General features: G+C 40.1%; 2 protein-coding genes across 2 annotated transcripts; both read left to right on the plus strand.

The window, feature by feature from the left end:
- The first annotated feature begins 903 nt into the window (after positions 1–903).
- LOC108790179 (gamma-crystallin 1-like) lies at positions 904–7796 on the plus strand. The gene is made up of 3 exons (XM_018560390.1): positions 904–912; positions 6762–7004; positions 7521–7796. The coding sequence occupies exons 1-3, from the start codon at positions 904–906 to the stop codon at positions 7794–7796; spliced, it is 528 nt and encodes a 175-aa protein (XP_018415892.1).
- Positions 7797–13906: 6110 nt separating this feature from the next.
- Positions 13907–15773, plus strand: LOC108790171 (gamma-crystallin 1-like). The gene is made up of 3 exons (XM_018560382.1): positions 13907–13993; positions 15121–15363; positions 15498–15773. Exons 1-3 carry the CDS (start codon positions 13907–13909, stop codon positions 15771–15773), a joined length of 606 nt encoding a protein of 201 aa, XP_018415884.1.
- The last annotated feature ends 7148 nt before the right edge of the window (positions 15774–22921 follow it).

Consider the following 22921-nt stretch of genomic DNA (forward strand, 5'->3'; position numbering starts at 1 on the left):
CTGCCAGTACAGCCCTGGTGAGACCTGCACCCACCCACACAGCCCTGTTGAGACCCACACCCGCCTGCACAGTCCTGGTGAGACCCTCACCCGCCCATACAGCCCTGGTGAGACCTGCATCCCCCTGTACAGCCCTGGTGAGACCTCTACCTGCACGTACAGCGCTGGTGAGACCCACAAGCAGCCATAGTGAGAACTGCACACAGCCCTGGTGAGACCCGCACAGCCCTGGTCAGAATTTTGTGACCTATCTTTTTTTCTCTATCCTACCTCCTCATTTCTGGGCTGTCCACCTAACTTCTGCTACCTGATCTATCCACCCACCTCACACATACCAAAACTGTGCATGGCAAGCCCACAGGAGGTCACAGAGTATCATCACAACCCCCAATCTTTCCCTTGTGACTGTGTATTGTCATAGTTGCCTGTTGGTTGCTCATGTATTGTTATGATTACACATTTGTTGTCCATGTAGATACATTTTAGTGTGCGTGTATTAAACAGAGGAAGTAAGAGAGCAAGATTTCACACCCCAAATGGCAATTGTTAACTGTGTTGAATATTTTCCACACAACTAAAAGATGTATATAAAAGTAAATATGAGTCAGTAGAGTTAATAACTAATTATTAAACTTATTTTACTGATTATTGAACTCAATTAGGTATTAAACTAGTGTGTGAATGGTAGATATGGTGTAGAAGGTGACAATTAATGAGATAACAAAAAATGTATGTGTAACAAGGAAAATACATTAATATATGTGCATAAAGTAAACATATATATTGTAATCTCAAAAGTTACATGAAAAGCCATGATCATAAAAGTGCAAGTGCTGAAGTGCCAGATATTGCTGAGTGAATGTATATTAAAGTGCCATGATAGAAAATCCCAGAAATTAAATAATGGGTCAAGTAAATACCTCATAGCAAACCTCTGATGCATTCAGTTTGTTGTCCATGTATTCTATCAATTGCAGCATAAGTGACATATAGAGAAAAAATCATAGGTGGTTTGACATTGGGACCGGGGAGGAAGAAGTTCTGCTGTAGGTGGTTTTGGAAGAAAATTATATTGGCAGAAAAGTGAAATGTTTGCTTGGGAGGCTCTCTGTGTGTTCCTTACTCCTGATCCCTGCACTTTGTGTGTTACTTTCTACTGACCTCTGCATTATGTGTGTTACTTACTCCTCACTTCTGCACTTTGTATGTTTCATTTTAAATATATCTGTACACCATAACCTATAATGGTAGGCAAGCATACCAGGATCTAGACATACTGTACATGTCCAAGAATCCACCCTTTCAGAATTCCTTAAACAAAAGTGGCACTCTAATAATTATAATTTTATTTTCCTCAGATTTTCTTTCCTTACAGGGGCAGATAAACACAAACTTCAGCCTCCTGACTAACACTCAGCCATCTATTTTTTCAAAGGATTCAGCAAATCACAGTTTTTGGAGTTCAGTTTTGAGTGTGCTTGACTTACTTCAGCATTCCTCTCAGCTTCTCACGGCTGACTAGTACAACGTTTTTGCTTTCGAAGTTCCTACTTCTGTACTTTTTCTGGACATATTTGTCATTCTCCATAAACAGACTTCCTATTCTCCTCCACTGAGCCACATAGGCACTGACAGGGCCTTGGGTTCCGCAGGATATGCTTCACACTCAGAGAAGGTATACCCTCTATTCCTAATATGACACTCCCAAGGCCTGGTATTAGGTCAATCATGTACCAAGTGCTATCATGTGGGGAAGACACAGGGAGTGACCCTAAGCAGTATTATGTGAGGCAGCCTATGCAGATATTGATTTACAGAGTGTGGGTATTTGTACACCATCTTGGACACCATCTTTCACTTACATTTAATTATTAAATTTCTTGCCCTCTGAATCAACAACAATGTATACCTTAAGTCGCCTAAACTCAAATACCAAGCATGTGTCCCAGTCACACCTCCCGTCATGTTTTGGATGTTTAACACCTGCCTTTAATGAGCTGACTGAGTTACATGTGTGGCTGTAAAGGCTTGGGTATGTTCCTGACACTTATTAGAACTGAAGAGACTACATGGATTAGTGTAGAAGCATCTTCAACATTACAGAACAACTTAATTTGAATGCGACTAAATACAAATAGTTATACCATGATCTGGATACACAAAAACCTGCACAGACATATTGTAATTAAGTTATTTTCCAAGTGTCTAAGGGTTGCACACAAATGTAAATGTTTTTGTTGGTCTTTCAGTTAAACTGTTCTGCCAAAGTAAGCTGTAGTAGAAGTAAAAAAATGGAAATCTGTGTCAGCACCGGCTTATGTTATGCTTATAAAGACATGTGAGTAAAGCAGTGACCACAAAAGGATGCATTGTTAATGACACATGAGTTTGGTTGAAGTAAAGCTAAGCTTGTTTAACGTCAACGTTCCAAAACGAGTAAGCGGATGACTTTGTTAAGAGAGAGAAAGCCTGCCAGCGTAATGTAAATGACTGCATTGTCATGCCTGCTATAGCTAATAAGATATCAATATTAATACATTATTTTGAAACTCTAATAACAGAAAACGATTTTTTTTTTAAATAAGACAACTGCATCTAGTAAGCCATATATATGACAGTATACACAAAGAAGTTCTTTTAAGAAAAAGAGAAAGTGGGGTTTTGAAAGCAACGGATAAATGACAACTCCAAACAGAAAAATACATTAAAAATATATTTATTTCATATAAATCTTAAAAGGAGAGGCTCAAAGCCAATGATAAAAATTATTATTTAACTAAATAGATAGTCCCTACACAGCTCTTTCCACATAACACAGTACCTCTTAATTTACAAAGCCAACATGATTCACCCTATGTTTTTATGGATATACATGATTTGGGATTAAAGTGCCAATGACCAGATTAACATACAGAAAGGCCCTTGACAAGGATGTTCATAGGGCTGTGGAATGGAATAATGCTCTTTGCTAGCACTGCTTTAGGAGCAGAATGTGGCCCTAGGAGCAAAATATGATTCAGTTGGTAGTAGGAAGCAACTATACAAACATGATAAATTATAGAAGCCAGTGCTGGTTCAATTAGGGATCCGCATGATTCCTCATCCAAATTGATGGATTTAAAATATTTGTCCACAATAATGCTTTATCTGATGTCCACAGTATATAGGTATTTGATTCTGTGGGTAGTGCTTGGAGGGTTGGAAGGTAAGGTGGCTGTGCAGAGTCTATGGAGGGTTGTGTGGACTCTCTGGTAGGCTGTCAGGGGTCTATGGTTGGCTGTATGGGTTCCCAGGTGGATATGCAGGTTCTATGGTGGGCTGTGTGGACTCTCAGGTGGGTTGTGGAGGTTCTATGGTGGGCTGTGTGGACTCTCAGGTGGCTATGCGGGGTCTATGCTGTGCTGTGCAGGATTAATGGTGGGCTGTGTAGCTCTATCCTGGGCTATGCTGTGGGTTTAAAGTCAAGTTACAGGGATCCCCCGCAATGAGAGTTTTAATTAGCTCATATCCTGTATTACCATTATAGTTAAGTGAGGCAGATGATGCTTTTTATTTTTTTAACAGTGAGATTGATTAAGCAGTGATTATGCAGATCCTCCCTTTTCCAGTTAGTTTTAAAAAAGGGCATGTCCTAACTCACAGAATAATGTTAATAAACACTCTGTTAAACATAACATGTATTGCTATTGTATAGCATAATATACTGTACATTACTTGTGCCATTACTTTTCTGGAATCAAAGTACCTTCCAACCCTCCAAGCACTACCCACAGAATCAAATACCTATATACTGTGGACATCAGATAAAGCATTATTGTGGACAAATATTTTAAATCCATCAATTTGGATGAGGAATCATGCGGATCCCTAATTGAACCAGCATTGGCTTCTATAATTTACCATGTTTGTATAGTTGCTTCCTACTACCAACTGAATCATATTTTGCTCCTAGGGCCACATTCTGCTCCTAAAGCAGTGCTAGCAAAGAGCATTATTCCATTCCACAGCCCTATGAACATCCTTGTCAAGGGCCTTTCTGTATGTTAATCTGGTCATTGGCACTTTAATCCCAAATCATGTATGTCCATAAGAACATAGGGTGAATCATGTTGGCTATGTAAATTAAGAGGCACTGTGTTATGTGGAAAGAGCTGTGTAGGGACTATCTATTTAGTTAAATAATAATTTTATCATTGGCTTTGAGCCTCTCCTTTTAAGATTTATATGAAATAAATATATTTTTTTATGTATTTTTCTGTTTGGAGTTGTCATTTATCCGGTGCTTTCAAAACCCCACTTTCTCTTTTTCTTAAAAGAACTTCTTTGTGTATACCATTATCAGGGGTGTGGCACCTAATATCCAGATCCAGGTCAAAAATGTATCTATCCAATATATATGACAGTGTCTGGCTGATTCACACATTTCTTAAAGTTGACTCTGCTCCACCAGAAATCCAGCCCTGCAATCTGTGGATGGATTGTTACCTACAGATTGTCAGAATTTTAAGTTTATTAAAAGCCTACCTTTTCCCCCTAAATTGCAAACTAGCATCTGCCAATTAAACCATTGTGTTGCCTAAAACATTATTAGAATATACCTGATTATAATGGGACACCTTCTGCCAGACGCTGAAATGAAGGCTGGATCTCACCAGGGTTTTTATGTAATTTCCTTGAGATGTGCAAACTACTGCAGAAGCAACATTTCCTGTGGGTACTGGGGATATCCTCACTGACTTACTGTCACTCCTGAAGTCAATGGGCTGAGATAGGCATGGCCAGCCACTGACTGACTGGATGGCTGCTATCAAATAAAGGTCACAACACGCTCATCCACACCCTCCACTTGCATCATCATGTCCTGCTGTAGGTCCAGCGACTGAAGTGTGGCAACACTGCAATGCTTTTCTTGGCTCAAGACTTCTGCTGGCAGCATTGCCAGGTATTTTTTTTACCATTAAAGTAAATCTGTGTACAGATTATGAATGTTAAAAGAGTTCACATAGCATAGTTGTTTTTAATAATGCAATAAAATTTTAGTTGAAAATAATGCCTTTAATGTAGTGAATGCTGCCTTCCTTCTGCCCATCACTTTTGACTACATCCTGGATTCCCAGTGTGCTTCACCTCTCGTTCCCTGCTGCTTAATGTAATGCAATCTCAATTTCTCAAGGCTATCTATCCCTTCATGCATTGCTTGCAGGAAGCAATGATGACGTTACATTGTGGGAAGTTCAGACAATGATTTGTAGTTTAGCGGGTGACACAAGGAAGTGCAAATTCACAGGGCTGAGTGAAATTGTGTCAGTGCATTAAGCAAGTACATCCTATGGGTATCTTCAATAAGTAGGTTTACAAACTTCTAGATCATTATGGTTATTAGGAGTGGAATGGAACTTATGGAAAGTCAATATAAAAAAATATTTTTATTTTTATTTTTTGACCATAGATAACCTTTAAAGGTTTTACATATTCTTAGACAGTAAAAGAGCTCTAAAACAAGACTTCACTGACCTCTCTAGCAGCAGGCTCCACTGCCCCTCCTACAGGCCAGGAACCGGCATCATGGGTGTCAGCTGAAAGAAGAGAGGGAGACCAGTGAACATCCAATCCCTGATCCCCTTCATGCTGAATGACCCTGGAAGCAAATTTTGTCACTTCCCGTTTCTGAGCCGTCGTTCCCCAGCCAGAGAAGCTGGGGCACAAGCTGATCAAGTGCAATCTGTGCTGGATTAGCTTCAATAGGCAGAAGAAAGGACAGTGTCAGCATGAATTCTGAGATGATCTGAGGATTTACAGCCCAGTGATAAACAAATTAGCTACATTTTTTGTTTATAGTTAAGGTACTTTGAATGTATATGATTTTGACCCCTGAGTTTACGTTAACTTTAATTTGATGACTTGTAAAAGCTTTTAAAGGGTCACCTTTAGACAATTTTGGGTACCTTATTTTTTTGCCATTTTATGGGTGCACTGTTATGGGTGTTATATTTTATCAACAAATTGGGTAATGCATTGTATTTACGTGGCCTAAATTAAGTGTTTATTGTAAATGTGGGTTTTGATAATATCATGCGGCATAAAAAATTGCAGCTGCTACCATTATATTCTACAGGGTCCCTGATTTCAGGAAATATATAATTCTAGGGGGTTTTAGGTACTCTTCAGTCCTAAACATTTGCATTTTCCCATGTATGCAAAAAAAACCAAAAGAGTGCAAAAATGGTTTTGGCAGCAAAAGGGTTAATAGAGTCTTAGTGGTGGATAACATATATAATGCTACTTAGTTGAAATTATATCATGTTAGGGTCCATAGAACCTATTATGGGCAGCTTCACATAGATGTATCTTCTGTAGAATTGGTACAAACCTATACAAATTCCACCCAGTTAGACTATACTTTATATATTATAAACATGTTATCCAACAAATATTGCCGCTAGCATATAAATATGAATGAACACACACTAAAAAAAGAGCAGTTAAATAGACACAAAGGATCTATACATTTTCTATAGCTTATAGAAAGCCCTCAGCACTGCTGACTCACTGCAGATGTCAGCAAGGACAGATATATAAAAGGGCTTCCACACAGCCCCTGCTGCAAGTCACAGCTTCAGCAGCAACCTCCGGACAAGATGGTGAAGGTATGGCATACACATATGCACACCATAAAATATAGATTACAGTTATATTTAACTGTAGAAAGTTGTGTTTTTCGTATTATTTTTCTTGAAAAAAAAAGTTTTTTTTTTTAATAGATTGTTTTCTACGAGGACAAAAACTTTCAGGGCCGCTCCTATGAGTGCAACTCTGATTCCTCTGACTTGTCTACATACATCAGTCGGTGTAACTCTATTCGAGTTGAGAATGGAAACTGGATTCTGTATGAACATCCCAACTACAGAGGACACCAGTACTTCCTGAGGAGGGGAGAATATCCTGACTTCCAGCAATGGCTGGGTTACAATGACTTTATTAGATCCTGCCGCTTGACCCCACAGGTAAGAACTATAATCGAATTAATTTATAATATGCACACAAAGGCTAGACTGTAGTCTGTAGAGTGATCTACTCTTAATTGAGGGTTATTTTTTTTGGTATATTTAGAGAAGGTTTTTTTTTTAATTATTTAATATTGTTTTTATTTGTGTTTTTTTTTCCTTTTTTGTGTATTTTGTTATTTGTCACTTCTTTCCCTTTTTTTGTATTTTTTGAAAACAAACATACAAAATAAGGCTAATAAAGGGTCATTTTTCTTTGGCACAAGAACCAAATGGCCTTCTGTACATCTTAGGAGCTAATTAAAGCCCATTGCACTCTTAAAAACCCTTTTATTTTGCCTTCCCTATTGACTCCAATGCATTTGGTGGAAATAGTTTTGCCAAAAATGTTTGGGAAACAAACTGGTTCATATGCTAACTGCTTTTTTTTAGCACTCTTCATTAAAATATAGCTTTAACATTGACAAACAACTGTGACAAATTAATTTGTTTTTTGTTTTTTTCTGGGGGGTACAGCACCGTGGACCATTCAGGCTTAGATTGTATGAAAAGGAAGAATTTAAAGGACAGATGATGGAGTTCACTGAAGACTGTCCTCATGTCTTTGAGCAGTTCCGCTATAATGACATCCACTCCTGCCATGTGCAAGATGGATATTGGATCTTTTATGAGGAGCCTAACTACAGAGGACATCAGTATTACCTGAGACCTGGAGAGTACAGAAGATATAGCGACTGGGGGGCATCCAGCTCAAGAATTGGTTCCTTCAGACGAGTCCAATACCTTTATTAAAAGTACAATTTAAAACATAATATTCTGTGATTAGAAAGTAATAAATCTAGCTAAACAATCATTTTATATTGTTTTTTTATGCTTTTGAAATTAACTTTTAATACTATACCTGAAAAGGAACAGAAAAGGAACAAAGAGTATATCTGAGTTTAGACAGATTTTTTAAAAATACATCTAATGCTAAGCTCAATCTGATACCAAAACAAATGGACCTAACATGGAGTTGCCTTGAAAACATTTTGGGTTCTAGATACACCCCCCATGTTCGGTTCGAATTCGAACCTTCGAACATGGGAAAAGTTTGAGCTCGAACTCAATGCAAGTCTATGGGGGTAGAACTTTGAAAATCAAGTATCTCCATTTTGAAGCCTTATATGCAATTTATTGGCCATAAAAAGTGTGTGAAGATTTGGGTACTGCCCTGGGGGACAAGAATCAATGAAAAAAAATACTGTTTTTAAAGGAGCAGTGATTTTAACATCACCAGCCACCATCGTGCCTGGTGGGGTTCCTAAACTGCCTGTAAATTGTCACATCTATACGATGTATACACTTTACAGGCAGCTGCAGCAAAACTGACATTTCTAAAAAAACAACAACAAAAAACTTTTTTTTAAAGCGTGCGGTTCCTTCTCCCACACAATACCAGATGTGGGGTCCCCCCTAAAATTCCCAACCAGACCCTTGATCCGAGCACAGGCCTGGCAGGGCAGGAAAGGGGGGATGAGTGAGCGCCCCCCCTCCCTGCCATACCAGGCCACATGCCCTCGGCACTGGGAGGGTGCTTTTTCAGGGTCGCCGTGCCGATGGGGACAAATGCTCTGAGAACCCTTTATCATGTATTACATGTTTATTTATAAAACAAACATATCTCCATATGCTTTCCAGGCCCTCCTTTGCAACAGAGTTATAACATTTTAGACCCTGCCCAGAATTACTGCCCTACTAAATTTTAAAAGTAAGAAGAAAAGTGCAAGCCTTTCCTCACACCTTCTAATTTGTAGTAATCTGGTGGCTAGACTTCCAGTGTCCACAGGAATTATTTTATTCAAACCATAAGGCTGTTGCCCCTGTTTCCTATGCCTTTGATTTTGGTAGAGCGGAATACATGTAGACACCAAGATATGCCTGTTTTAAAGTACTTCTGCCAGATTACTGACCTTTAGAAAGACACATATTTGCTTTAATAAGCCATTGACAAAGTTCCTGGCACTTGAGAATAAACAAGGGCACAAAAACATCATACATGTTCTCTTTCCAATGCTCTCACCCTTTGGGTAAATAATTTTTTTGCTATATAGGAGGTAAAAAATTATGGGCAGACTGGCAGACTTTTTGAATCTCATTGCAACTCTCTCCTTGCCAAAGAAGAAAATATACAATGTATTATTGATATTAAAAAAACTTCTGCTAATGATTTCCTATCTATAGTGTGCAGCTGCCAACACTTAGAGGGTTATTCACTATAGAGCCGAAGGATCGAGCCGTAGCTTTGGCTCACTTCGGCCGCCGGTGCTCTTCAGTTCAGTCGAACCAAAGTCAGCCGAGCAGCTCAGCTGAGTCAAATGCATATGCGTTGGCTTGGCTGAGCCGTAGTGACATCCGATGTGGGAAGAAGTTCAACCGGAGCCGACCGTTCTCCCCGCAAAAGACAACAACTGGGCGGAGCCAGCCGTAATGTCACAGCTGGCTCCCCCCAGTTGTTGTCAATCAATAACAGCCCAACATCCTCAAAGACAATAGGCTGTCATTACATGACAACAGTTGGGCAGAGCCAGCCGTGATGTCAATCCTATGCATTTTTCTCATGAAACTGGATTATTGCACTAGTGAACAAATCCTACTAAAATGATGGTCATCGAGTATTCTCTGATCACAAAGCCCAAATTCACACCATTTAAAGTGTATATCCCAACAGTTAAGCTGGCCATACACTGCTTAGATTTCCGAAAGAACTTTCGTAAGAAAGATCTTTCTTTCAACTTTCTATTAGTTGATTGGGACAATTGATTTCAACCATAGTGACTAAAAAAGTCCAAGAAGCAGGATGGAAATTTTTTCATGAACAAATTTCTAACAGAGAATGTGGTTGTCATTCGGGAAGCTCTATTAATTCCAAAATCGAATGTGAAAATAAAATGAAATTTGATCGACATTCGTCAAGTGTCTGATGTCATTATCAGGTGGAAAAGAAAGATATTTTGTGCAAAAGTTAATTTGAGAATTCTTCTAGCGTATGGCCAGCTTTAGCTTAAACAAACTCAAGTACAGTGTTCTACAGCAAATCCGTTTATATGTCACTTCTAAGTCCAAATAAACATAGGATTTAAGTAAAGCATGCCTATCTGCAACTGACAAAATAAATAATCCCACTCTCCTCACGGTACTGGACAGCTACCAGTGCCTTAGTTCTCTATTGGTGCCTCAGCCTCACCCCCACTTTGCTCTTTACTCCTTCACCTGCAAAGTTCCCTTTCAAAAATTACTAATTTCCTAAAACTTGATTCTTGCACACTGTTAAACATGTTTCCCAGTGTTTCTTCTTCTTCCTTTGGTTTGAGACAGTTTTACTTTAATTAACTTGATGTAGCACAGTTAAGTCTTTTTAAAGCAGAACGTGTTCACATGTCTCATCCCATCACATATTCCAAAAAAAAGAGGATTCATTCTCATTTTAGTACTGTAGGTGGTGCCATGCAAATCATTCCTTTACATTGAACATTCAGAATATTATAAATCCATTTATTCCTAACTACATATAGCTGTCCTAAAAAAAGGAAAAAGCTCCTATTTTTGTGATATGTGATGGAATCAGACATGTGATTACCTTCTGTTCTAAAAAGGATCTACTATACTATGCACTGATTCGGTTGGAAGGCTATTTGAATTAGTTAGTCTCTTCTCACCATAACTGGTATGGTGATACTTGCTTATTTAATTAACTTGCAGAGTTTAATGATTTTCAAAAATGTACCCTTTAGCTTATCTTCTAAATGCTCAACAAATATATTGAGAAGCAATTAATTTATGCACCCCTTTTACATCATGTGTGCAATATAAATATTATTTAGCATCTGTGTTATGTGAAAACGTCAAAAAAATATAAGAATACATAATTTAGCCCAATCATATATTCATTACCCCTCCATGTCCAGTGGTAGCGGAAATCTTTGTGGAAAAGCCAAATGTAAAGTTTGCGCATATGCTAATTTATTTAACACAAACTGTTTTACTGCTTTACATGCCAAAGGTTTTTGATATTTTTTCAGGGCATATAAGACTCTCATTTGGTATATATTTTATTATAAAAAGACATAGGGGGAAAAAAAGTTAAACAATGCTGCTGAAACAGCAGTGCAGGCAGAAAGAAATTGGCAAAACCAATTAATTGTTGAACCATGCTTTTATTGCATGGCGTAGGCCATTTGAGGATGGCCTTAATCTTTTTTGGATCCATCTCTGCATGACCTGGTGATAGGATGTATCCAAGAAATTCAATAGAGGAAACCTCAAACTCGCTCTTCTTGATCTTGGCATACAACCTATGGAGTCAAAGACGTTGTAATACAGTCTTTACATGCATCTCATGTTCTGGGAGTGTCTGAGAAAACACAAGGATATCATCCAGGTACACAACTAGGAAGGTGTCTAAGAGATCCCTAAATACTTCATTGATGAAGCACTGAAATGTAGCCGGTGTGTTGCATAATCCGAACGGCATTACTAGATATTCGTTATGACCAAAACGGAAGGCTGTCTTCCATTCATGCCCCTCCTGGATGCGGATGAGATTATAAGCTCCCCTGAGGTCGATCTTAGTAAACACTCGGGCGTCATTTACCCTATCCAGCAGATCAGGAATGAGTGGGAGTGGGTAGCGATTCTTTATGGTTATAGAACTGAGAGCCCTATAGTCCACACAAGGCTGGAGACCGCCATCTTTTTTTCCCACGGAGAAAATGCCTGCACCTACTGGTGACATGGATGGGCGTATGAGTCCCTTAGCCAGACTCTCTTCAATATACTCTTTCAAGACCTTGGTCTTAGGTTCCGATAGGTTGTAGAGATGACCATGGGGTAAAGGGGCCCCAGGCAGGAGATCGATGGGACAGTCATACGGCCTGTGAGGTGGTAAGGTATTGGCTTCACTCTTCTCAAATGCATCTGCAAATTCGTGGTATTTGGTGTGTAAAGATGGCTTGGTGGTATTCAGGAGTATTTTAGGGGTACTTGTAGGGATCATACAATTTGAGGAACAATGGGGGAACTTGAAGGATAGATGTCCAGTAACCCATTCAATCTTTCGGTTGTGTTTCCTTAGCCAGGTAATACCTAGGATGAGGGGGAACAAAGGTGTGGGCACAATATCCCACACAATCCTCTCTTGATTATATACCCCTATGCGAAATACAACCAGATGGGATTCTATGGTAACTGGCCCTGTTTTTAGGGGAACTGCCATCCACCATGTGTAACAGAGAGGGATGTTCCCTTTGTTGGACTGGCATCTTCAATTGGGAAGCGAGGTTAGTTTCCAGAAAGCAACTACTGGCGCTTAAATCGATGATCACGGAGAGTTCAACAACGTTCTTGCCCAGCTGCAAGGATATAGGAATGGTAAGATGAAAAGTGGCATTGTACACAGGCATATTGAGACAGATCGTGTGTGGAGAGGACATACCTGCTTGTGGTCTTATGGAGCAATCGTTTAGGATATGGCCAGGCTTGGCACAATAAAGACACAGGTGGAGGTTTCTTCTCCTTGTTCTCTCCACTGCTGATAACGGTCCGCGAACCAATCCCACTTGCATGGGTTCCTCCTGATCAATTGCCCCTTTGGCCGGGGTCAACACTGGGATAGGAAGTGGAAAAGGTTTGGCTCTCCGGGGTGGCACTGGCAAGGAACTCAGTCTCTCTTGTCTTCTCTCACAAAAACAGCGATCTAGGTGTGCCACTGAAATGATTAATTGCTCCAGAGTAGGAGGTATACCGATTCATGTTAATTCATCTTTTAGCTGATTGGATAAACCAATACGGAATTGGTCAATCAGAGCAACGTAATTTAGTGCAGTATCAGGTACCACCTCCCTGAACTCGATAATGTAATCCTCCACTGGTCTTCTCCCTGTCGCAGAGACAGGAGGGTATTACGGGCAGTAGCAGAACGCAGAAGGTCATTATACAAAACATTCATGGCATTTACAAATGATTCCCAGGTATTTAATATTGGGCTGTCACTGTGTAGTAACTGATGAGCCCAGGTTTGAGGAGGCCCAGAAAGTAAATAAATTGCAGTATGCCCCTTAATGTAGTCTGTGACATAAGGGAGAATAGTAATTTGCATGAGGAAATAAGCATCCGGTAGTCCTTGCGTCGGCCAGAAAACCTCTCGGGTAAGGCAACAGGAGACTCATGCGTCACGACTTCAAACATGTGATGAGAAGGGGTAGGAGATGAGAAGGGTAAAGCAGTAGCCTCTGCGTGTGTTGCTCCTGCGTAACACAGTCTCATGCCTTGCTTGACGTTCTTGAAGAGCTTGTGTCATACCTTCCACTGGTTGAAAGAGTAATGTCATGGCCTCAGGTGTTCCCGCGCGGTCCATGGTGAGGCTCAGTTATTATGTAGTGGAGGGGGCGGAGTCCCCTGTCTGCTGGTGTGGAACCCAATAGCAGGGAACAATACCAGAATGAGAGTCCAGGCTAAGGTACCAAAATAGGAGAATGCAAGAATGTGTCATCAGAATATAGTCCAGGTCAAGGCAGGCAGCAAGTATCATAAACGGAAAGTCACGCCAGGGGTCAATAACCAGGAGATCCAATCGCGGGGAAAGAAGGAAGGCAGGAAACAGGGAGACAGGAGATAAGGCTTTGTAGCAGCTTTGGGTATGGCAGAAACACTCATCATCAAGTATTGGCTCTGGCTGGAATTTAAACCCAGCAGGGACCAGAAACGCCAGCGTTGTCAGGGCAACGAGGGAGCTACAGGTCCCTGGGAGTCAATAGAACGGCAAGGAGAGAAGGTGTGCACGCAAGGTCCTCTACGTTGATGAACAGCACCTGAGGTGACTAATAGGCCATGTCAACGTCACGGTGTGCACGCGTCACGCACGCATGAGCGCACCTGCAACCAGCCACCGCTGGGCATCAATTCACCCCAAGAAAGACCCTATGATCCCTGCGGTGCCCATCGGCACCCAGGTAAGAGGGCACGCCGCCCTGGTCCCACGACACACTTGCTTAAACAGACAAATAAAAATCTGACAGTGGGTGTAATCCTTTCCTGCTCTATCCGAGACAAAATAAAATGTAAAAAGTACAACCACCTAAGAAGGTAAGTATATCTAAGGTTCCATGAATGACTGATGACTCCAAAGATTATTGGATATGCATACTAGACCAGTCACCCAGACTGACCCAAATGTCTTTACAGTTGCACTCCTACAAACCCTCTAGCTTTTTACTCCACAAATCATAAGGGTTGATTTTCATTAGATAAGCAAGTTTAAAAGAAAACACAGGAATTAATTTAATATAATTCAATTTCCAGCAGCCAATCTGCTGAAGTCATAACTCACATTCCTTAAACTCATTAAAAAGTAATGTATAAATTACACATATTTATGTGCTATGAAGATAAAATATGTAATATAAATGATGACTATGGAACTTTTTTTGAAAAATGTTTTTTTGAATAGCATTAAAAACTCCCAAGTAAAATAGGGGCTTCCAAATGAAAAAAAATCTTCTACCTATCATGACATCAAATACAAGCAATGGTTTAGATTTTTTATTTTTTACAGTAGTTTCAAACAAATGTTCCACCCATGACCTTTGGATCAGTTGCAAATATACATCAGTAGGGATAGTCCATGAAAGTGAGTTGTGTGCACAAATAAGACAAAGGACCTATATATATCCTATAGCTAACAGAAAACAGTCAGCATCAATGACTTCCTGCAACATCAGCAGAAAGAGATAAATAAAAGAGCTTTTACACCACTCTGAAACAGCTCACATTTCACAGCTTCTGGCTCACATCTCCAGTCAAAATGGTTAAGGTATGCTACTTTGCTATTTAAAAAACAGAATAAAAGCTGGGGTTTGTACTTTAAAGAATTAAGATGATATATTTGTAAAGATTTGCTTCACATACCTAGATGACATATAGTTTTAAAACATTTTTAAAGAAACAACTGAAGCAGTCAGAATTCTGAAGCTAATAATAAACATGTTGTATGCAAGGTACAAGCTGAATATCTGGTATATGTAACACATTCAGGACTTTTGAAAATTGTTTTAAATACATTGTCATTGTCTCTCTTTAGATCGTCTTCTACGAGGACAGGAATTTCCAGGGTCGCTCTTATGAGTGCAACTCTGATTCCTCTGACTTGTCTTCATACTTTAATCATTGTAACTCCATCCGAGTGGAGAATGGAAACTGGATCCTGTATGAACATCCCAACTACAGAGGACACCAGTACTTTTTGAGGAAAGGAGAATATCCTGACTTCCAGCAATGGTTGGGATACAATGACTCTATCAGGTCCTGCCGACTCACCCCACAGGTATATTTTATATAGTAGAATACACTAGGTAATATTTTGAAATGTGACTTAAATCAGTTGTTTCACTTGCTCCCTAACTATGCCCTATATCTGAGGCAGCAGCAATTATTATAATATATTTTAATTTAATACAGCACCGTGGACCCTTCAGGTTAAATGTTTATGAAAGAGAAGACTTTAAAGGACAGATGATGGAGTTCACTGAAGATTGTCCTCACGTTTTTGAGCAATTCCGCTACAATGACATCAACTCCTGCCATGTACATGATGGATACTGGATGTTCTATGAAGAGCCCAACTACAGAGGACGTCAATATTACCTGAGACCTGGGGAGTACAGGAAATACAGTGACTGGGGAGCTTCTAACTCAAGAATTGGTTCTTTTAGACGTGTCCAGCATCAGTATTGAACATATAAATAATCATTTACCACCACCTAAAGGTTAATAAAATTTAACTGTGATGTAAACTTTATACCATGTTTTGTGTCATTTTGATATTGTGAGAATATGAAAAAAGGGTAATGATGTAGTCTATGCTCTTAGTGTAGCCAGTTCCAAATTGTTCTTTTAATAATTTACAAAAAAGAAATCTCAGTTCTTCATTCATAGTAACACAAGACTTTTTAACCACCTTTCTGAACTACTTAGTCCATTGACACAAAAATCTGTAATCCACAACCATATTAAGTTTTGTGGTTGTTAATGGCTGTTTAGAATAACTTACTAGTCTGGGTGTACAGAAGATGATGTACTTATCTAAAGTGAGTAAAATCACTTGACAATATATCTGACTTGCTCACTACCTATTGGTTTATGTATGTTCAAAATTCTTTATATACAGGTGAAACTCGAATAATTAGAATATCGTGTAAAAGTTCATTTATTTCACTAATGCAACTTAAAAGGTGAAACTAATATATGAGATAGACTCATTACATGCAAAGCAAGATAGTTCAAGCCGTGATTTGTCATAATTGTGATGATCATGGCTTACAGCTCATGAAAACCCCAAATCCACAATCTCAGAAAATTAGAATATTACATGCAATCAATAAAACAAGGATTGTACATAGAACAATATCGGACCTCTGAAAAGTATAAGCATGCATATGTACTCAGTACTTGGTTTGGGCCCCTTTTGCAGCAATTACTGCCTCAATGCGGCGTGGCATGGAAGCTATCAGCCTGTGGCACTGCTGAGGTGTTATGGAAGACCAGGATGCTTCAATAGCGGCCTTCAGCTCTTCTGCATTGTTCGGTCTCATGTCTCTCATCTTTCTCTTGGCAATGCCCCATAGATTCTCTATGGGGTTCAGGTCAGGCGAGTTTGCTGGCCAATCAAGCACAGTAATCCCACGGTCATTGAACCAGGTTTTGGTGCTTTTGGCAGTGTGGGCAGGTGCCACGTCCTGCTGGAAAATGAAGTCAGCATCCCCATAGAGCTCGTCTGTGGAAGGAAGCATGAAGTGCTCCAAAATCTCCTGGTAGACGGCTGCGTTGACCCTGGCCTTAATGAAGCACAGTGGACCAACACCAGCAGATGACATGGCTCCCCAAATCAACACAGACTGTGGAAACTTCACACTGGACTTCAAGCATCTTGCAGTGTGTGCCTCTCCATTCTTCCTCCATACTCTGGGTCCTTGGTTTCCAAATGAGATGCAAAATTTGCTCTCATCAGAAAAGAGGACTTTGGACCACTGAGCAACAGACCAGGTCTGTTTTTCTTTAGCCCAGGTAAGACGCTTCTGACGTTGTTTGTTGTTCAGGACTGGCTTGACAAGAGGAATACGACATTTGAAGCCCATGTCCAGGATCCATCTGTGTGTGGTGGCTCTTGATGCACTGACTCCAGCCTCAGTCCACTCCTTGTGAAAGTCCCCAACACTTTTGACCGGCCTTTTCCTGACAATCCTCTCCTCAAATGGTGGACCCATTTCCTTTGGGGACCTGTCGCAACAGGTCCCTCACAGTACTAGGCAAGTGGGCTCTCCCGAAGAGAGACCCACCTCCTGGGCCCCGAAGAAACCTGCACCTTCAGCATCTGTGGGTCAATTTAAAAATAAAAAAGTGCCAAACGTGCATAGAGTGCATAAATAAATCTAAAGTGCCAGTGCACCACGCTGACAGGCCTTAGGGGCCGGAGTGCAAAAATATTGCCCCGGACTAGCCATAAGGCCTGTCCAAGAGGCGTTGTTCAGAAATAAGCAATATGGTGTGTGACCAAGTGCTACAGTGAGTCATGTGGGGTCCCATACCCAAGTGACTTTCTGAGCACCCCTGCCATAATAAATGAGTACTATAGAGACCACAATAAGGACTGAATTCAATCAAACCTATCAAGGCCAACCACTCATTCACACACTAACATATGCAGGAGATTAGACAGATGGATAGGTGATAGATAGATAGATAGATAGAAACATACAGAGTTCTTCAACCCAGAAAAATCTCTCTCTCTAAGGAATTCCAATACATACTGAAGTACCTTCAAATCAAAAATAGTGCTAACATCCCCCTATGTGATAGCACATTATACTGTATGTGACAGGTTATTTTGAATGTGACATTAATGTGACATTTGTACTCCATTGAAGCTGATCAAGAACAGAGGTCAGGAAATGGTAGCTGTGAGCTCAGAAGTACCAAGTTCATTAACAGGAGAGAAGATCAACAAATAGATGTTCACTGGTCTCTGGCTTTCTCAGGCCTTCAGAGGGGTGCACATTCCAGAGACCACAGAAGTGACTGGATGGCCCTACATCCGTTCTTATCACTAATCTAACTACAGAGGATGTCAGTATCACCTGAGACCTGGAGAGTACAGATGCAAAAATGCACCTTGCCTGTGTAGGCAAGGATCCTAGCACCGGCCCTGAGTTCAGTGCATACATTGCAGATATACAACTATTAGGCTACAAAAAGAAAGTACCTAAGTGCATTCACATAACAGAAGTGCAGTGCATTTTCCCAGGAGGAATTAAAAGCAAAAGGTACACTTTTCAGGGTGCTGCTAAGGCACAATTAACATTTCTGGATGTTCCATATAAGATAGCACATTTTTACATTTTGAGTTCAGGCCATCTTTAATTTCCAATAATATGTTTTTTTTTTATACAGACTTCCCCTTAACTTTTTTATTTTCTATGGTTTTCATTTTACGAAAACTGCTCAGTTTATTTCCACAATCAACTGACATTGATGGTGCAGTAGATAAAGGATTAATGTAAATTCTGTAAAACAAACTAGATACAGCAGCTGTATTACTCCTATACCTTTAAGAAAGGCTGTTTCTTGTTAAGAATATATAAATATTTAGTATGCATGATGTGGGCACAGATTTACTTTAAATAGCAATGGTCACATGGTAAATGGGCTCTCTATGACCAGCAAAGTTCTAGTTTGCCACAGACCACCCAGTCTATAGTGTCTTCCTGATAGAGTATTAGGCAAAGCAGATTGCATCTTCACAGCAAGATTGTGTTAAAGTCATAAAAGGGTCAGAAACTTTGGGACCATGTGTTCTGTATGATTTTGGTCAATAGAAAATAGCTCAACAATACCCCATGCTAAAAATTTGAATGACTCATCGTGAATTCGTAAGAATCCTCCGCCAACCGCGCATGCGCCAAGTGCGCAGTCCCTTAACGCGCGGCAACGCTCTCTTAGCCCATGCGCAGATGAGTCCATCCAGCAAAACAGAAATGCGCCAAAGTGGCGCACAGGAAGTGACGCAGCACACTCATCACTTCCCCTATATAAACCCAGCCTAAGCACCACCATATTGCTGGATTATCTTCTGCTATCCTCTGTTCCTGGCTTGGGGATTACATAAGGTTGATATAAAAAAGATTCAGGTTCAAGGCGCACGAACCGGCATGGACGTGCTTTAGGTTTGCTCTGTGCCACCCGGGCAAGTTCTTGTTGATCTAGGTGCTTTAGCCTTCCGCAGCAGCCGGTATTTTCGCCTTAGCCATTGCTACCTTGCGCTCTGTAAAAATTGGGAGGAATGTCCTCTAATGCAGCGCTGCCCCTGAGGTGAGGGTAAACAAATGTCGGTTGCGGTACTAGGTGTGCGGCTCCTAAAAACCTTCCGCTCTGTACCTTTCCATGGTGAGATCCAAGAAATCCAGCCACTCCCACCGCACAGCAAGGAGCAGTCCATTCCTCCCCAGCTGATGAAGCTTCCGGTTCAGCGGCCGACGAGGACAGCCAGCTTCAGTTTCCATCAGCCATCCTCCACCAGGACATGGAGGAGGAGGACTCAATGCTTACTAAATTCCGAAGCATTGTCCATGAAGAAGTCTCCCTGGCCTCTCACAAGCTCTCTTCAGAACTCCTCCATGAAATCGGAAATATAGGCCAGAGGACCCATGAGCTTGAGTGTCGTATGACCGATGTGGCCACGGTCCTTGACGGCCATGAAAAGGATTTAGACGGACTGCGTTATGAGCTCGATTCCCTGCAGTCCAAGCAAGAAGATGCTGAAAATAGAGCCCGCCGCAGTAATCTCCGTATATGAGACCTGCTGTAGTCTGTCACCAATCTTCTAGACACCATTATGGCCGTCTTTCAGGAACTGGCTCCCGACATACAACCCTTCTCAAATGAAAGGCCTTGAAGCCGTATCTGTAGGTTCTACAATCATGAGGTGTTTGCTATTGCTGGGGCTTCCCATTTAAACTTTTTCTTTACTATAAGGATTAGCAATACCAGGCGAACATGTACCTTGGAGATCTGATGTCTATTGTGGCAGGGTGGAGTCGATCTTTATCACTTTTTCTCAAATCAGTTATATGGCTATGTGTCCTTTCATGGTGGGGATTACTTTAATTTTTTCTCCCATTGTGTTTTTATGTAGAGGTTCCCTTCCCCCTTCTTTCCTATCACCCATCATCCCTCCCCCTCCCCCCTCCATTTATATTTTGGGTTTTGCATAATATTTTGCCTTTTTTTGTACTGGATCTTCTTGCCCGGGTCCCATGTTGCTCCCTGTTGCTGAACGAGTTTCGAGTGGTTCTGACTCTCGAACAGCTTGTTTGCACTTTGTATTGCACCTATATGTTTTCTCCCAATTCCTATCCCTTAATATTTATTCCTCTCTTTTTCCTCTCCCACTTTCTTTTTCTGTCTTTATCTTATCTCGATTTCTTTTCTTTCCTTGTCCCCCCAACCCCCGCATTCCCTTTTTTTTCTCTCTTTTTCCTAATTTCTCTGCTAGTGCCTCGGTATTGCCTATTTTTTTTTTTCTCGCTCTCACCATGGTCTTTAAATGGATGTCCATTAATTTCCAGGTTCTGAACTCCCCTCAGAAGTGGGTTAAGGTTTTTTGTCATCTTTGCTCCCATTACATTGACCTGGCATGCCTTCAGAAAACGCAGTTTTCTCAGTCATCTGCTCCTAAATACTTTGATGCCCACTTTCCGCAGGTATTCCAGACCAATGCTTCCTGTAAATGCCTCAGTGTTTTGATAGTGTTTCGCAGGTCCTCCCTCTTCAGGTGCACTAAACAAATAGCAGACCCCGAAGTTCGTTATACTGTTGCAAGGCTGGCTATGTGATGTGGAGGTGACTATCTGTACATACACCTTTGATATGTATTGCATTTTGGGGACCTGCTTGTATTCATAACTGTTTGTTTTGGATGTTTATCCATGTCTGTTTACTTTTATATATTCATATACGAAAAGTTCAATAAAATGTTTGTGAAAGAAAAAAGATTCAGGTTCTTACACTAGCTGCATTTAAAAATACATTTCATTATATTTCAATGAATAAATAACCACATTCTTTGGGGTATTTTTATATTTTGAGTTCAGCTTTAATTTCTGTGTTCAAAAACAAGCAAATAATATTAGTTATGATAGTAGTTTATTATATTTTTATAAATACACATATTTTCAGGTGTATGGGTGCTCAGGGTGGGAGTGGCGTACATGGCACATATGGAATTTGTTTTATATTTTATTTAGTTACATTTATTGAAAGTACATGTCTATATGTTCTATTATTTCAAAATAAAGCTACGTAACAAAACATTATCTTTAAAATGAACAAATCTAAGGTTGTACCCTTTACACAATAAGCTTTCAATGTGCATAAATAAACTAAACAAGGCGAGAATGAACTCGCCAGCTACAAAAACAAAAGATCTATACATTATCCATAGCTGACAGAAAGGTCATGTTTTTTTCAAGTGTATTTTGCATAGGCACCAACAAAAAGACGGTCCATATAAAGTCCATAATTTGTTATTTTTCAGAGCTAGTCTGCTACAGAATACCAACAGTCATAATGGTTAAGGTAAGATCTAAACTGAGCTAACTAATTATTTATTAATGTTTAAATGTGATATTTTTTTACATTTTTGCAATTACTTTTTAATGATATTTACAACATATCTGAAGGTATAAAAAAAAAACAGCTAAGTTATATTATATTTTTACAGATCACCTTTTACGAGGACAGGAGCGCCTATGAGTGTAACTCTGACTGTTCAGATTTGTCTTCATGCTTCAGTCGATGTAACTCCATCCGAGTCGAGAATGGAAACTGGATTCTGTATGAACTACCAAACTACAGAGGACACCAGTATCTTGTCAGGAGAGGAGAATACCCTGATTTCAAGCAATGGATGGGATTCAATGGGGTTGATTTACTAACCTTATAAACACACCACGAACAAGTATACACCTCTGTAGTGTGTTCCCTCCCAGCATGATCTATTGGTGGAATCTAGACACCTTTGTAGTGTGTACACACCCAGCAGGTGTGTTGTGCAAAGCCCTGCATGAATTGTAAGGTGATGTTGTGTAAATTAGCTCTACATTGTGTTGCTTGCGTTGATGAATGCAGGAATGTAAATGCATGAGCTAACCATTTTTCTCTAAACTGTGAAGCAGCATTATATATGCATCAAGTGCATGATTTCTCCATATATGGCATTAGTGGAAATATGCTTTTAGAGACTTTTTGGTTGATAAATACGTTTTGCTGTGTAAAAATCACAAGCACCTAGTGCGTGCGTGTGTTTAAGTTAGTAAATCACCCCCAATGACTCCATCAGGTCATGCCGCCTTTCTCCACAAGTGAGAAACAATTATAGATATAACATAGCTAAACCAAAAGCACAGTTATTTTCTATAATCTATGGAAGTAGAAGATGACATAACGTGTATATGTAATCAACTTTTTTGGGATAGCGTGGGAGGCAGTTGGAACCACTGCCAATTTTTTTTCTTCTGTCTGAGATTTTGTTTGGGTGATTTCTGACTCTTCTTGTTCTGGTAACAATGTTAGGATCAGGACAGGAAGTGAGGAAGATTTTTTTGGAAGCACAATGACAAAAAAAAACACTTCATTGTTAGGGTGAGGAAATGATAGAACCTCTCTTAGTTGTCTATTGCCATCTCTGGGCTTACTGCAAATTTCTCTCACTTCCTGTCACAGCAACGGTGACATTAGGGCCACAAATAACAGAAAAAAATGGTAACAGTGATTACTGCTCCCTATGCAAAACAAGAGTGCCTGGAAAATCGCAAGCTCTCTCTTGCAGT

Source organism: Nanorana parkeri, unplaced genomic scaffold (assembly GCF_000935625.1).
Source record: "Nanorana parkeri isolate BGI_ZX_2015 unplaced genomic scaffold, ASM93562v1 scaffold453, whole genome shotgun sequence".
Classification (NCBI taxonomy): domain Eukaryota; kingdom Metazoa; phylum Chordata; class Amphibia; order Anura; family Dicroglossidae; genus Nanorana; species Nanorana parkeri.

What these genes read in the sequence shown, in the direction of transcription:
- LOC108790179 (XM_018560390.1), top strand. An exon ending in CCTGCCGCTTGACCCCACAG is followed by an intron (nt 7,005 to 7,520) that starts GTAAGAACTATA and finishes TGGGGGGTACAG; the next exon opens with CACCGTGGACCATTCAGGCT.
- LOC108790171 (XM_018560382.1), top strand. Translation starts at nt 13,907, where the DNA reads ATGAGCGCACCTGCAACCAGCCACCGCTGGGCATCAATTCACCCCAAG. An exon ending in CGGTGCCCATCGGCACCCAG is followed by an intron (nt 13,994 to 15,120) that starts GTAAGAGGGCAC and finishes GTCTCTCTTTAG; the next exon opens with ATCGTCTTCTACGAGGACAG. An exon ending in CCTGCCGACTCACCCCACAG is followed by an intron (nt 15,364 to 15,497) that starts GTATATTTTATA and finishes AATTTAATACAG; the next exon opens with CACCGTGGACCCTTCAGGTT.